Below are 15,479 nucleotides of genomic sequence, written 5' to 3' on the forward strand. Positions count from 1 at the left end.
GGCCACCAGATCCCCTCTCAGCCTTCTCTTGCAGAGGTTAAATAAATTCAGGCCCTTCAGCCTCTCTTCGTAGGGCCTGACCCGCTGCCTCTTGACCATGCGAGTGGCCCTCCTCTGGACCCTCTCAATGCTAGCCACATCCCTCTTGAAGTGCAGCGCCCAGAACTGGACGCAGTACTCCAACTGTGGCCTGACCAATGCCACACAGAAGGGAAGAATCACCTCCCTGGACCTGCTTGTGATTCATCTGTAGATGCACGACAAGGTGCGGTTAGCCTTACTGACCGCTTCCTCACATTGGCGGCTCATGTTCATCCTGGAGTCAACAATGACTCCAAGATCCCTTTCTGCCACTATGTTGACAAGAAGGGTGTTCCCCAGCCTATAAGTGTGTTGCTGGTTCCTTCTCCCTAGATGCAGTACCCTGCACTTGTCTGTGTTGAATTCCATCTTATTCTCATCCGCCCACCTCTGTAACTTGTCTAGATCTAGCTGGACTCTGTCCCTCCCCTCCAGGCTGCCCACCTCACCCAATACCCCAGAGCCACCACATCTCAATGCCAAGTAAGCGGTACCTATACAAATGCCTCACTTCAGAGCCAGCTGCATCCCAGCACTAGGTGAAGGGCCCTGTATCACCAGCTCTCCCCACCACCCCAGAGCCAGCTGCATCTCAGTGCCAAGAAAGGGGTCCCTGAATAAACACCTCTCCCCAGCACGCCTCACCCCAGAGCCAACTGCAGAGCCAACTGCATCCCAGCACCAGGTGAGAGGTATCTGTATAACAAGCCACCCTCTACAAAGCACCCCAGGCCCAGCCACATCTCAGCACTGGGTGTATAAAGGCCCCCCAACATACCCAGAGCCAGCTGCATCTCAGTGCCAAGTGCGACGGAGTCCTTATATAAAAGCCACCACCAATGCACCCACCTCAGAACCAGCTGTATCCAAGCACTAGGTGAGGAGGTCCTGTATAACCAGCCCACACCTCACAATGCACCCCAGAAACAGCTGCATCTCAGTGCTAGGTATTAAGTTTATACAGAAACTTCCCTTTCCCTATGCACCCACCCCAAAGCCAGCTGCATTACACACTGGCTGAGGGCCCTGTGTAACAAGCACCCCTCCCATGCAGCCCAGAGCTGCATCTCAATTCCAGACAAGGGGTCCCTGTATAAACACCCCTCCCAGTGCACCCACCTGAGACCCAATCACATTTCAGCACCAGGTGAGGGGTCCCCACCCCACCAGCCCCATAAAAGACTTCACCCGAGAGCCTTCAGGGGGTGAGTACTTGTATAAACAGCCCCTCCAACATGTCCCAGAAGCAGCTGCATCATGGTACCAGGTGAGAGAATCTTGTATAAACATCCCCCACAGAGCAGCACACCCCAAAGGCAGCTGCATTTCCATACTTTGCAATAGGGGCAGGGAGCTATGGGGTTCTCCCCCATGGAGCTGATCCAGCTTGTGCCACTGGTCCCCTAGCTGGGCACTCATAGGCACCCGAGGTACAGTAGAGCTCCCTACTGCCCCTGCATGCCTCCCCCAGGCCACCATAAAGCGCAAAACTTCCACAGGCGACATCACACCGCACACTCACTGCTAGACACCTAGCCACACACAGCATCACACCCACACCTGGCCACACTCACAGTATCACACCCCTGCAAGCACAGCATCAGACTGACAGACATAGTGCCACACTCACCACCACACACACTTAAGTGACATGTGGTCACACGCTCAGTATTCCACATACACACACATACTCAAGAGTCAATTTTACAGTGTCATACTGGGATATGAGTGTTATCACTCACTTTGTCACATGACACACATACTGTCACACTGATACACTGACAGTGTCACACCTGGATACATACAGACTCTCTCTCTCACTCACACACACACACACACACACACACACACACACACGGAGATGCATGTGGTTGCATTCAGACAGTCATGCCTGAATATGTGTATAGTGTCTCACACAGCATTACAGAGATACGTGCAGCCTCATCCAGACACGCTATCATACCTGGACATGCAATTGTGTCTGTCTCTCTCTCTCTCTCTCACACTCACACAAACGCACAGAGGCTGACAGTGCCATAACTAGGACATGCATGTGCTGATATGCTAACAGGTAAGGTGACAGTGTCAACCAGGGAGATGTATGTGGCAGCACATTTACAAGCACCATAACAGTGTCACACCTGGACATACATGCTGTGCCCCTCACAAGCACAGTCACACAGACACACAGCACACTCAGACAGACACACTTACACACTGAGTCACATTTGCTCCAACTTGCTTACACTCACTCTCACATACAGTTGCATGCCTGGCAGCAGCAGCCGAGGCTCACACTCAGTCTTACACGCACTCCCAAGCACTTGCCGCCTTCTGTGTATCAACTGGGTCTATTTTACTCCCTTTGTAATTCTCCCATTCCCCGCAAAGCTAAAACCATGGAACTCCCCACTCCCAACTCCTTCCCACAGGATCTCCCAACAGAGGGATGCCCCGACTCCTGCCCACAGAGCCCCCGCCCCAACATAAGGACCTCCTTCCCCTATTCACAAAGCCCCCTGACATTGAAACCCTCCCCCTGCCCACAGAGCCCCTAACACTGAGAGAGACTCCCCCACTCAACTCCCCTCTTCTGGCAGAACTGGGTCAGCAAGGGGGAGGGATGGAAACTGGGTCATCCAAGGGAGAGGAGCACCCCGTCCCCACCCCATGTCCCAGACAGACCCAGCCCCCACCCAGGTGCCCACGGGAGCATGCCCTCAGTACTTCCCCCATGCACTCCCTGCCACCCATCACCCATGACTCAAAAACCATGGACCCAGAACCCCGCAAGTGCATGTCTGATCCACTCTCACCCATCTTTCAACCCCCGCCAGCCCCACTCCCCCATCCCCCACTACCCACAGCCTCCCAGTTCCCACTCTCCCAGTCCTTCATAGTCATACACAACTCCACTCCTCCATTCCCCACCAGCTCCATTCCCCACAACCCCCAAGTTCCATCCTCCCACCCCCACAGCCCCACTCACCCAGCCTCCTCCGGGCCCATCTCGCCGCCTGCCTGACTCATAGGGCTGCTGGCCTGGCCACGGGTTGGTACCCAGCTGCACCCTGGTCCCAGGCCTCCATCACAGCTCAGTGCCCTGAGGCACGACACCCCCCGCAGCACGAGGTGAGGAGGCCTCTGAGGCCATGGTCCTCCCAGAGTGAGGGGTTCGGCCTGGTCCGTGGATCGTGGCGGAAAACCCTTTGCACCAGTCTCACCAGCACAAACTGGGTCACCAGCCCCGTGGTGCATGGAGTGTCGCACGTGCGCGTGCAAGGGGAGGGAGGGAGGTGTCTAGGTAAGGAGATCCACCCAGGCCCCCAGCAGCCAGAGGGGGAGGGTGCCTGGGAGGCCCCTGACCCCCACCAGAGAGGCCTGGGGATGCCCTCTCCTCCTCCAACCCTGGCCCCTGTGCTGCACACCGGCTGCGCTCAAGGACATGTGCCAGCAGCCCGGAACGCAGCAACACACTCAGAGCCACCGCCTGCTCCAGAAACGCTGGGCCAGGATGTACTGGGTCCATGGGGGGTGGGGGTGGAGAGCAGCACATATCCTACCGAACACACAGCCCAGCAGTGGGGGAGGTGGCTGGGATCGCAGGGGCAGCAGGTCTGGAGCAAGGGGCAGTGGCAGGGCTATGGGGAGCTTGGGGCTAGGCTGAGAAAGAGCTATAGCTGGGGAGTGAGGGGCACTGGCAAGACTGGGGGTGGGAGGGATAGCATTCCCTGCTTTCTCCTCCCTCCAGACACCTGAGCTCAGGGCAGGCAGGGGCTCTCTGTCATGCCCAATCTGTGCCAGCAGATGGCACACAGCCTCTGGGCACTGCCAGGGAGAGGCTGGGATGTCCTCGATGCCCTCTATGCAGGGGACACAGCAGGACAGCCCCCCCAACTCAATCTCTGGGAAGTGGGGCACAACACACAACTTGCCTGTGGGATCAGTGAGATTAGTGAAAGAGCCCAGGAGTCCTGTGCCCCCCGTGCACCCCCTGTCCAGCAGGGCCTCACTAACTGGCATGCACCTGGACACCTGGGTTCTGTATGCAGCACAACGAGGGGGAATTGGTGGGGAAAGGAAGGAGGCTGCTGCTCTGGGGGAGCAGGAGGGGATGGGTCATAGTGTCTGGGCCCCCCAGTTCTGGCTTCGAGCCCAGGGCCCCTGGGGTTTACAGGGGTGGGGGGGTGCGGGGACAGGGCTCAGGGCTGCCTCATGGTGCTAATGCATCTAGCTGTGCTGTCAGAACCCATTCCTCCCCTCCCTATCAATGTCCTACCCTGATGGAGCCCCACTGCCAACCCTTCCTCTCCCCCTAAACCAGAGACCCCCCCACAGGGTTGATCCCCCCTTCACTTCCCCCCCCAGCACAACTCCTGCCCCTCAGCCAAACACCCCCAGCACTAACACTCCTCCCACTCATAGGGACCCCAGAATGAGGGACCCTCCCCATCTCTGACAGCACCTCCCATCCTGTATCCCCACAGCCCTGGCCCTGCAGGGGGTGTGAGGGTGAGGTGGAGGGGAGAGGTAGGGTCACCGTGGTGGAGGGAGGCCATTCTCACCTGGGGGCATCAAAGCTGTCATAGGATCCCACTGTGTAGTGCCTGAAGAGACGCTTCGCCTTGTCGCTGCGGCTCTCTGTGGGGGAACAAGGGGCATCAGCACAGAGGGAGAGGAGCAGACACCCCCTTTGCCCCCCATGCCACTACTTGTCCCCATCTACCCTGGCCTTGGGGGCTGGGAGTCCCCCCCGTGACCCCCTGCCCTGCCTCTGGGTCAGACCCAGTGCCAACAGTGACCTGGCACAGGCAGCCTGTGGAGGACTCACCCTGGGGTCTCTGAGGGGCCCAGACTGCAGGGGCCAGGGTGGAGAATGACACTGAGGCAGCACAGGGTGGGGTGACTCAGGGAGGGACAGAAGTGAGGGGTCTGGGAGGGCATAGGAGAAACTGGCAGGGCTGTGGGGTGGAGGCAGTGGGGCAGGGTCAGGGGCACCCTGGGAGGGGAGGCGGCAGTAGGGGGAGGACGGGGCACTGGGAACTGAGGGCCTGTTGCCAAGGCAGGGGCAGTGGGAGCCCAGGACCTGACTTGCCCTCCTGGGACTTGTTGGGCACCTCCTCCACGCAGTCCGAGGGGAACCAGCCGATGCGGCCCTTCACTTGCCCCTCCCAGAACCCGCCTTCGCCCACGCTCAGCACTGCAGGAGAGAGTACAACACACACACACACACACACAGTCACATAGCCTATACCTGCCCCCACCCCACACATGCACACAGCCTGAACCCCCATACCCAGAAACATAGCCCGTACCACCTCCACCTCCCCACACACAATCTGTACCACACCCCCAATGCACACAGCCTGAACTACCACACATGCACAAAGACATACAGCCCATATCTCCCACACTCACAGCTTGAATCCCCATACCCCCATATCACACAGAGCTTGTACCCTCCGCCATACACACATAGCCTGAAGCCCCCCAACACAGACACACAGCCCATATCACCCCAACACGCACAAAGCCTGGACCCCCGACACATATACCTACACACACAGCCCATAGCCCCCTGCCACAGACACACAGCCTGAACCCCTCCCCACACAGACACAGCCCATACCCCACCATCACATACACACAGCCCATACCGCCTGCCAGTCACATAGCCTGAGCTACCACACACACACACAACAGCCTGAACCCCTACACACAGTCCAAACCTGCACACACCCAGACACACAGCCCATACCTTCCACTCATTCAGACATGCAGTCTGAGCCCCCACACCCACCCAGATAGTCTGAACCCCCAAATACATCCAGACTCAGTCTGAACCCCACCTTACACACCAAGACATAGAGCCCATACCTCCCCCACAAACATGCAGCCCACACACACACACACCCACAGAGACAACCTACAACCCCACACATGCCCTGCTCCCCAAAAACATCCACAACCTGTACCCCCTACTTAACTCACACCCACACAACCTGCATACCTAGACACATCCTACAAACTCTGCTCCTCCAGACACACCCGCCTAATCCCACACAGTTTACACCCCCAAATATTTTGCACTCCTAGACACCCAAAACACCTCACCCACTTATACTCTGAATCTGACATACCCACCCAACCCTACACCCCCATTCACACTCCACCTCCACTCCATGACCCTAGAGCCACCAACACCCCCTCCCACAACCCAGCAGCTCCTACAGGTGACACCAGAAAGAAGAGTATGGTCAGATCAAGGTGACCCTGGGACTGCTCCAACCTAGCATGTTGGTGTGCACATCCCCTAGAGACCCCTTCATTAGCATGCGTGCGCACACACACCACCCCACTCCACTGAGGGCTGTAACACCCCCCCTTGCAGCATCTCTGCCTTAGTCCCATGCAATAGCCCATTACAAGTTTCTCCCACAGGCCCCCCCCGCAGCTTGTATACATGCAAACACACACAAGCACGCACACACACATGCATGCCTAGGTACTACAATGCACTCAAACCTGTAACACCAGTGCATGCATACATGCTACAGTGCCCCCTCACATGCACACACAGAACCGTATACACACACCCTAATGACATCAGCATCAGCACACACACGCGTATACCACTGTCCCATGCAGGGTCAGGCAGACAACTCAGGAGGCCCAGACTGTCCCACCCACCCACCGCCCTCACAGAGCAGGGGATGGAACCCAGGAGTCCTAGCACTCAAAAATACCAGCCTGCTACCCTCCCATCAGAAGCCAGATGTCTGGGTGTCCTACCCTTGATCTTCTCGCCCTTGCTGAGAGACAGTTCGCCCTCAGCCTGTGCCTGGTAGGGCTTCACGGCCATGAAGGTGCGCCCGGGCACAGCCGAGTACAGTTTCCGCTTCACCCCCCGGCTGTTCAGCGTCCCCCCTGGCCCCGTGTCCTTGGAAAAGCCGCTGGAGCTGCAGGCAGACAGGGAGATGCCAGAGAACCCAGGCATCCTGACTGTCAGGCCTCCAGTCATAACCCACCAACTCCCACAGCTGGATAGAACCCAGGTGTCCTAGTTCCCAGCCTCCCCTGCTCTAACTCAACAGACTCCATCCTCTCATCCTAGAGCCAGGTAGAACCCAAGCATCCTGGTTCCCAGTGTACCCTGCTCTAACTTACTAGACCCCACTCCCCTCCCAAAACTGGGATAGAACCCTGGTGCCCTGGTTCCCACTCTGCCTCCAAGACCCACTCTGCCACCCAGCGCCAGGCAGAAAACCCAGGGTCCAGATACCTGGGGCGCCCCCGTTGCTGTCTCTTGGCATCCTCAGGGTGCCGCCCACGGGAGGGGGAGCGGGTGCGGGCACCGCGGGGGGAGCTGGCACTGCGCAGGGTCCCGGTGATCTTAGGGGTCTGCACCGCTACGGTGGGGGGGGCGGGTGAGCCCCCAGGCCCATACAGCATCCAGTCGGGCACGTTCATGCTGGTGTCACTGTTGGCCCGGAGCAGGATATGGGGCACTGCCAGGCTGCGGCCCCCATCCCGGCGCCGGCTGGCGTACTGCGGGGTCTCCTGGAACGGGACTGCAGGGCATGGCGTCAGCAGGGGGCACAGGGTGGGTGGGGAGGGGCTGCAGGGCACAGCATCAGCGAGGGTTGGAAGGTGAGGGGAAGGGAGGCACAGGGGTCATGGAAGGAAGGAGGGAACTGGGGACACTGGGGGTGGGCAGGGGGGGCAACAGGCAACACAAGGAAGTTGGGGGAGGCAGTGGTTGGGGGGGACACCAAGGCGGGGCCCCTAGGGATCCTGAATCCAGGGACCACAGGGGATGCTTCCAAAGGAACTGGTCTCTGAACCGCATCCCCCAGCAGTGGATAGGCATCTGGGCATGGCCAAAGGGGTTGGGTTCCCTATCCAGTCCAGGGGGCATGGCCTATTATCAGGCTGATGGGGGAGTGGCTGGTGGGGGACAGTCCCAAGGAGGTCTATGTGGGTGTGGTCAGGGGCAGGGTCCCCCTGTGTGTTTGGGCTATTAAGAGGCATAGCTAGGTGGTCCCCCACAAGCTGGGCACCCCCATCCTGCACATGAGGCCCCTGGTCCCACAGGTGCTGGGCCCCGACTCACCCACATCTGAATCTCGATGGCTCTTGATCAGCTCCCCCAGCTCAAAGTTCCCAGCAATTACAGCCACCTGGGTAGGGAAGGGGGCAGGAAGTGTCAGAGGCAGGGGGATCCCCAAAGCTCCTTGACCCCCCACATACCCACCCCCCAACCTCCACAATGCCCTAAGGCCCCCAGACCTCTCCTACATCCAGGGTACCCCTGTCCAGTAGCCCCCACCCCCACAACTTCTGAATATCCTGGCACCCCCACAGATATCCCCTGTGCCCCAGACTTCCACCACACCCGCACAGACACCCCTTATGACCCAACCCCAGGGGCCCCCTGTACCTTCCCAGACACCTGTACCTCGATCCCACCCCAGGGACCACGCACACCCCTGCAGACACTCTGTGTCCCCAAACTTCCAACACCTCCCATCACACTCCCAGACACCCCGTGCCCCCATCCCCACATCAAAGATGCCCCCCTGCATCTCCAAACAGCCACTCTGTTCCCCAACCCCTCAGCCGAGAGATTTCCCCCACCATGTCATGTCACTCCCCCCCACCTGAAAGGGTGTCTGTCCACTGTTGTTCTTGATTTCCTTGTTGGCCCCACGGTACAGGAGGATGCGGGCACAGCTCTCCTTGGGTCAGAGCAGCATAGCATGAGACCCCAGGATCTCCCTCTCCATTACCCAGGCCCCATGTTAGAAACCCTGACAATCTCAGTAAGCAGCATCCCCCTCTGACCACCTCCCCCACACACTTTGGGAGGCTCAGGGCACCCTGCTCCCCTCCCCATGGCAAGGAGTTTAAAGGGGCCCCCGGGCCTCTGGACAGTCATAAGGGGCAAGTCAGGGGAGGTACTCTGTGCTGGAGGGGTGAGCACTGGGTGGGGGACACTTCCTTGTGCAGTAAGGGGAGCTATGTAAGGCGGTGTTCCTCAAAGTATTGTTGAGGGTGGGAGGGTGTCAGTGGGGGCTGAATGAGTCTGGGGCAGGGGGCACCAACCCTTCTGCAGAAGGTGGAGATGTATAAAGCATTCTGGGACTCAGAAGGGCAGTAATGAGATGGGGGGGGGGGGTTGAAAGGATGACCCACCTCACTTCAGATAGGGCACAGGTGTGGAGGGCTTTGTTTCCCACTGTGTTCTGGCCTGGACGGACCGTGGGGCAGGTTGAAGGAGGAGCAGATGGGACATAGGAGGTCCCCCACTTGTTGAACAGGGCACAAACACACAACCACATGTGCCGAGGTGCTCCAGGTTGAAAGGAGCAGGTTGGGGCTACAGAGTAGGCTCTGGAAAGCATGTTGGGGTGGGGGGTGCAGGAGCTGTGTAGGGATTTGGGGGGAAGGGCAGAGGGGGTCACCCACCTTGTTGTACAGAGCGCAGATATGCAGGGCAGTGTTCCCTGATGCGTTCTGGGCAGCTGGCTCAGCCCCATAGAACAGGAGGTGCTCCAGGTGCTGGGAGTGCCCATGCTGGCAAGCCTGGGGGGGCCACAGCAGCACATCAGCAGGGGCCAGGAGGAAGGGGGACAGTGCATGGGTAGACCCCCCCCACCACCCTTCCCCAGCCCAGCCACAGCTGGTGGGATGGGGGCAGCCACAGCGCAGGCTGCTGGTGTAGGGCTGGGGCAGGGTCCAAGCCCACAGTTAGAATCATAGAGCAGTCGGGCTGGAAGGGACCTGCAGAGGTCACATCTAGTCCAACCCCATGCCTGAGGCAGGATCAGCCCTAGCCAAACCATCCTGTACATTCCACTGTCTAACCTCTTCATAAAGCTAGCCTCAACCCTGACACAACACAAGTCACAACACCCAAACTTGCCACAGGTAAAGCAGGGGGACCACGGCAGCCAACGTCCTGCTGCTGGAAAAGGTTGTCAATATATGCTCAAGAGATCCCAGGTAGAAGCCACACAGCTCTGCTACAAAGGAAGGCAACCCCTCACCCCCACCCCCACCCCAGTCCGCACCAATCTGACCACGGGATAAAATTCCTTCCTGATCCCAACTATGGTGATCAGTCTGACCCTGAGCAGAGGGGCAAGACCCTCTAGCCAGGAACCTCCAGCTTTAAGTCCCAGCAGGAGCATTGGCACAGCCCAGTCACAATCACAATTCATAGAGAGACACGGGGAACTCCCCACCCCCCCCAGAGTGGGAGGCAGGAAGGAGGGGATCAGGATGGGAAAAAGGACACCCCCTGTAAGGGGGGGGGTCTCCATCAAGGGGTCTCAGTGGGGAATCCTGGTGAGAACGGAGCAGGCTGTGGGCGTCTGCTCCCTGGGTGGCGGAAGTGATCAGGGGGCGTGGCCAGGGCAAGTGAGGGCACGCTCTATAGAGGGAGCATCTGTCTGGGAGAAGATGGGGGCGCATTCTGGCTTGGGGAGGTGGTCTAACCTGATGAATCTCCTGCCACCCGTTCTCGTCCACGGTGCCGATGTGCGCCCGGTTGTAAAGAAGGAGCTCACAGCACCGTGGGTCGCCCCCCACCATGGCCGTGTGGTACAGGGGGGTCAGGCCACGGCGGTCCTTGTAATTGGGGGAGCCCCCGAGGTCCAGCAGTGCCTGGGTGGGGGGGCAAAGAGCAAAGGGGTAGGGAGGGAACAGGGAGGTGGAGTCCATCCAGGGGCACGGTAAGCACTGCACGCACTGCGCTGCCTCACACCACACGCTGTGGTTGCCCATGCTACAGGCACTGCACCAATGCATGCTGCATGTACACTGCATTGACGTGCTGCGTGCCCTGCACAATCATGGCAGCAGCACACACTGCACAAATGCCACGTTTGCTGTACGTGCACTGTGTCAGGCCCTGGAGCTGCAGGACCTGCGCCAATGAATGCTTTACTAGAATGTTTCACGCCCACTGGGCGTGACCATGACAATGGCAAACTGCACGTGCGCAGTGCACACACCATGCTTCAAAATGCCCAGAGCATGGGCTGCACACACATTCCACCCTGCACACACACTGCACCCACACACACTCCACCCTGCATATGCACTGCACCCACATACGCTGCATGCACACTGCAACACACACACACACGCTATACCCTGCACATGCATTGCACACACACATGCAGTCCAGCTTGCGCACACACATGCTCCACCTTGCACTCACTGCACATACACATACTACACCCTGTACACACACTGCACCCACACATGCTCCACCCTGCATATGCACTGAACCCACACACACTTCACCCTGCATACACACTGCACAGATGCTGCACCCTGAATACACACTGCACCAACACACCCTCCATCCTACACATGCACTTCACCAATACACCCACCACTCCACACATGCACTGCACACACATCCTGCGTACAACACTACACTCCCCTATCCCACACTGGGCCCATGAGCTGGGCACACTCCTGACACGTTGCACCCGCCCAAGTCCATCAGCATACCCCATGCAGCAACCCAGGGGGTCTGTACCATGAGGGCCGCATAGCGCCGGGTGCACACAGCTCTGTGCAGTGCAGTAGCACCATCCCGTGCCCGGAAGTCGATGTGGGCTCCCCCGAGGCACAGGAGCCGGATGATCTCGACCGTGCCATCCAGCTGTGAGGCCAAGGTCAGCGGGGTCTCTGCAGGCAGGAGCATGGCACACCATCACCGCTGGGGGGCTGGGCCAGGACAGCCCTGCCACCCCTGGCGGGCCCCTCCCCCTCCCTACACTCACCCCCACTGTCTGAGTCGTGGTAGTTGGGATCCAGGCCCTTGTCCAACAGTCGCGCCACCTTCTCCGCTGAGCCGTGCTGCACGTACTCCAGGAACTTCTTCAGGCCGGTCTGCGGCACGACGGGGTAGGTGTGAGCAGGGAAACACGGGGGTGGAGAAAGGAGAGATGGGGAAGACAGCACAGGGAGTGCAGACAGCAATGTGGTGTGAAGAGATTCTCTGGGACAGCGTGCAACACTGGGGGGAAGGAGTGGGGGGTTCGTGTGAGACTACAGCAGGGAGGAGTGGGGGACTGGTGCATGACTGTAGGAGGGGAATGGGATTGGTGTGTGACTAGTGGGGAGGAGTGGGAGTGCGTGCAAATGTAGTGGGAAGTGAGGTGTGCAGCTGGAGGGAAAGGAGTGGGGGAACTGGTAAGTGATTGTAGGGAGGAGGCATGGGGGCTGCTGTGCACCTGTAAGGGTGAAGGAGCAGAAGACTGGCATGCAAGTGTAGGGATGAAGGAGTGGGTGGTTAGCATGTGACTGTAAGCGGACGGAGTTGGTGTGCAACTGTAGGGAGGAGCAGTAGGGGGTTGGTGTGTGAATATAGGGGAGAGAAATAGGAAGCTGGTGTGTGACTGCAGGAGGGGAATAGGAGGATTGATGTGTGACTGTATTGGGGAGAAGTCAGGGAGATGCAGCTGTAGGGGGTAGACTGGGAGGCTGGCAGTTGTGGGGAAGAGTGGGGATTGCTGTGCAACTGTAGGGGTGAAGGAGTGGGGAGTTCACTTGTGACCGCAAGAGGAAGGAGTTGGGGGTAGTGTGCAAATGTAGGGGGAAGGAGTCAGGGGGTTGATGTGCGATGGTAATGGGGAGGAGCGGGTAGGCTGATGTGCAATAGCAGCAGGGAGGAGTAGAAGGCTGATGTGCAGCTGTAGAGGTGAAGGAGCAGGGGGTGAGCATGCTGACTGCCAGTGGAAGGAGTCACGGCTAGTGTGTGACTATAGGCAGGACTGGAGAGGTCAATGTACAACCATAGGGGGATGGGGTGGAAGGTTGGTATACAACTGAAGGATCTGGGGGTTGTTGTATCATTGCAGGGGTTTAGAAGTGGGAGTTGCCATGTGACTGTACAGGATATGACATCACTGACTGTACAAGCTGGAGCTGAGGACGCTCACTGCGTAACTGTAAGGGGAAAGCAGCTGGAGGACTGCTGTGTGACTACAGAGTTGAAGGGGTTGCTCTGCAACTGTAGCAGATGAAATAGTGGAGACTGCTCTGCGCAGGTAGAGGTGAAGGAAGGGGAGACCACTGGGTGAATGTAATGGCTAAGGAATATATTGGGGGGGCCACTATGCAGCTGTTACAAGTGAAAGAGTTGGGGGTTGATGTACAACTGTAGGGGTGAAAGAGTGGGGGAAACGGTGCAGCTGTAAGCAAGGTCCAGCCATGCAGAGAGAGGGCCCTGGAGGGGAAGACAGAAGGGAACTCCATGCCTGGGCAGGTGTGGTAGGAAGGGGCAGAGCTAGGATGGGTGTAGTGGGGAGGGGCGGAGCCAGAGCAGGTAGTGGGCAGGGCTCGGCTCTCACCTTGGTGTGCAGTTTCGCCAGCTGCTTCTCATCCAGGTTGGTCTGTTTGTAAACCCGGGTCTTGTACCGGAACTGGGGATACAAGTTGGTGGAGGGCGGGGGGAACAAGGAGTCACTGCCACTGGAAATACCACCTCAATCCACTCAGAGCCTGCACCCCCCCCAACTTTGCCCACCCTCACAAAGCCCTTCCCTCCCACCCCAAACCCACTCCCACACAGCTCTTACCTCCCACAAAGCCCCACCCCTTTCCCCATAACCACATCCTCTGTACCCAGAGCCCCACCCCCTTCTACCAGGCTCCCCCCACCCTTTCCTTGTGCCTACAGCCCATGCCCTGCATGCCCCCCAACCCAGCCAGGGGTAAGGCTGGCCCTGGTGGTACCTCCAGGTAGGGTACACCCTTCTCGAAGCTCTGGGGGTACTCGCGCAGTAGGCGCTCCTCGTCCAGGAACTTGGCATCACGCCCATTGGTGGCCGGCTGGAAGAGCCCATAGTTCAGCACATCCTTGAGGCTCTCATTGAGGGTGCACAGGATCTGCTGCTTTGCCACCCAAATGGCTGCATCCGGGTTGAAGCGCAAACATTTCTAGGGAGGGGGTAGGAGGTACAGAAGGGGCAGCCCACAGTCAGCAGGGACCTCTAACCCAGATGCACCCAGTTCTGAGATGGGCTGGTTATATAAGGACTCCTCCCCCAGCACTGAGATGCGGCTGGCTCTGGGGTGGGGTGCACTGAGGCTGGTTATATGGAAGCCCTCACCCAGCATTGAGATGCAGCCAGTTCTGGAGTGGGGCACACCAAGGAGACCCCAGTTTACCACTATATGCAGCCACCTCTGGGGTGAGGCATACTGGCAGGCTGTTAATGTAGGGACCCTTTGCCTGGTGCTGAAATGCAGCTACCTCTGGGGTGGGTGCAGGGTCTATTTATACAGCCCCCACCCCCCCCGCTCCCAGCAGCACAGCACCCTCTAGCATGGGGTGGGTTATGAGCATCAGATCTCCCTCAACTTATGCCCAGGGGGTGCCCCCCCACCCCCCTCAGATAGGGGTCTATGCTGCTACCTAGCAGCAGCCCCACCCCCATCACCATGGAGATGATAATTTGTGATCCGTGGCAACAGTTTCCATAGTGCACTTGCAAACCCGGATGGGGAAGGATGAAGTGGGAGAGAAGCCTTAAAGGAGCAGGAGCCTCCCATCTGTGGGGCAGAGATGTAGCCTAGGTCTCTGCTTCCAAGGAGGGGTGAAGAGATAAGGCGCTCAAAGAGAGATGAAGGGGAGGGCTCACTGTAGACTGTGGGGGCATACCTGGGATAGAGGGGAGCCCCTGGGAGCAGGAATACATAGAAGAGGCTGTGCAGGGTGAAGCAGGTGCCCACAATGGGGCAATGCTGAGGGAGCAGCACCTATGGGGAAGGATAGGGTGGAGTCTGGAAGGCCCCAGCTACAGAGGATGGAGTGGGGGCATAGGAAAAGCTGGGAGACAGATGCCTGTGGCAGGGCAGGGATTCAGCTGCCCTGTGGGGGGAGGCGGTAGAGGCAGGGGGCTGTGGTAAAGGAGTGATGCATGGTCCTCTGGGGGCTATAGGCCTGCTCATGGCTCCCCTCCAACCCCACAGATGAAAGGTCCAGCCAGGTTGGGCAGAAGAGCTGTTTACTGATGCTCTCTGTCCTGGATTCTCTGCTAAGGATGGGGGGGGCGGTGCTTTACTGTCTTGTGCTGATCCAAGGATTCATCCGGCTCAGCTAATGACCCCCCCAGGGAGAGCAAGGAGGGGCGAGGGGAGCAGGGAGGTGGGAGGGGGAGTGTGGGAGAGCTGGGGGAAGGGAAGGAGTATGCCAGGTCAGAGAGGAGCTGGGGGGATGGGGTAGGGGGGCTAGGGTGGAGGGCCAGAGGGGGAGGGGACTGTCCCATCTCCCTCTTCAGTTCCTCTCTGCACTGTGTGGGATGGATGAGGCTGTGCAGTTCCGCCCCCCACCCCCTAACTCACCGTCTGGCGCAGGGCACGAATGGCCATCA

The 15,479-nt window shown here is 58.7% G+C and overlaps 1 protein-coding gene across 1 annotated transcript in view; it reads right to left on the reverse strand.

Moving 5' to 3' along the window:
• Window positions 1–15,479, reverse strand: part of SHANK1 (SH3 and multiple ankyrin repeat domains 1) — a 33,272-nt gene that overhangs the window by 17,569 nt on the left and 224 nt on the right. Inside the window, 13 exon segments of the mRNA XM_025195592.1 lie at window positions 4,647–4,722; window positions 5,168–5,281; window positions 6,874–7,040; window positions 7,364–7,652; window positions 8,195–8,261; window positions 8,742–8,819; window positions 9,550–9,666; window positions 10,582–10,749; window positions 11,636–11,787; window positions 11,883–11,991; window positions 13,455–13,526; window positions 13,840–14,043; window positions 15,447–15,479. The exon segment at window positions 15,447–15,479 is cut by the window's right edge and continues 224 nt beyond it. Of these exon segments, the coding sequence (XP_025051377.1) occupies window positions 4,647–4,722; window positions 5,168–5,281; window positions 6,874–7,040; window positions 7,364–7,652; window positions 8,195–8,261; window positions 8,742–8,819; window positions 9,550–9,666; window positions 10,582–10,749; window positions 11,636–11,787; window positions 11,883–11,991; window positions 13,455–13,526; window positions 13,840–14,043; window positions 15,447–15,479 (1,646 nt within the window).

Source organism: Alligator sinensis, unplaced genomic scaffold, assembly GCF_000455745.1.
Source record: "Alligator sinensis unplaced genomic scaffold, ASM45574v1 scaffold647_2, whole genome shotgun sequence".
In the NCBI taxonomy this organism is placed as follows: Eukaryota; Metazoa; Chordata; order Crocodylia; family Alligatoridae; genus Alligator; species Alligator sinensis.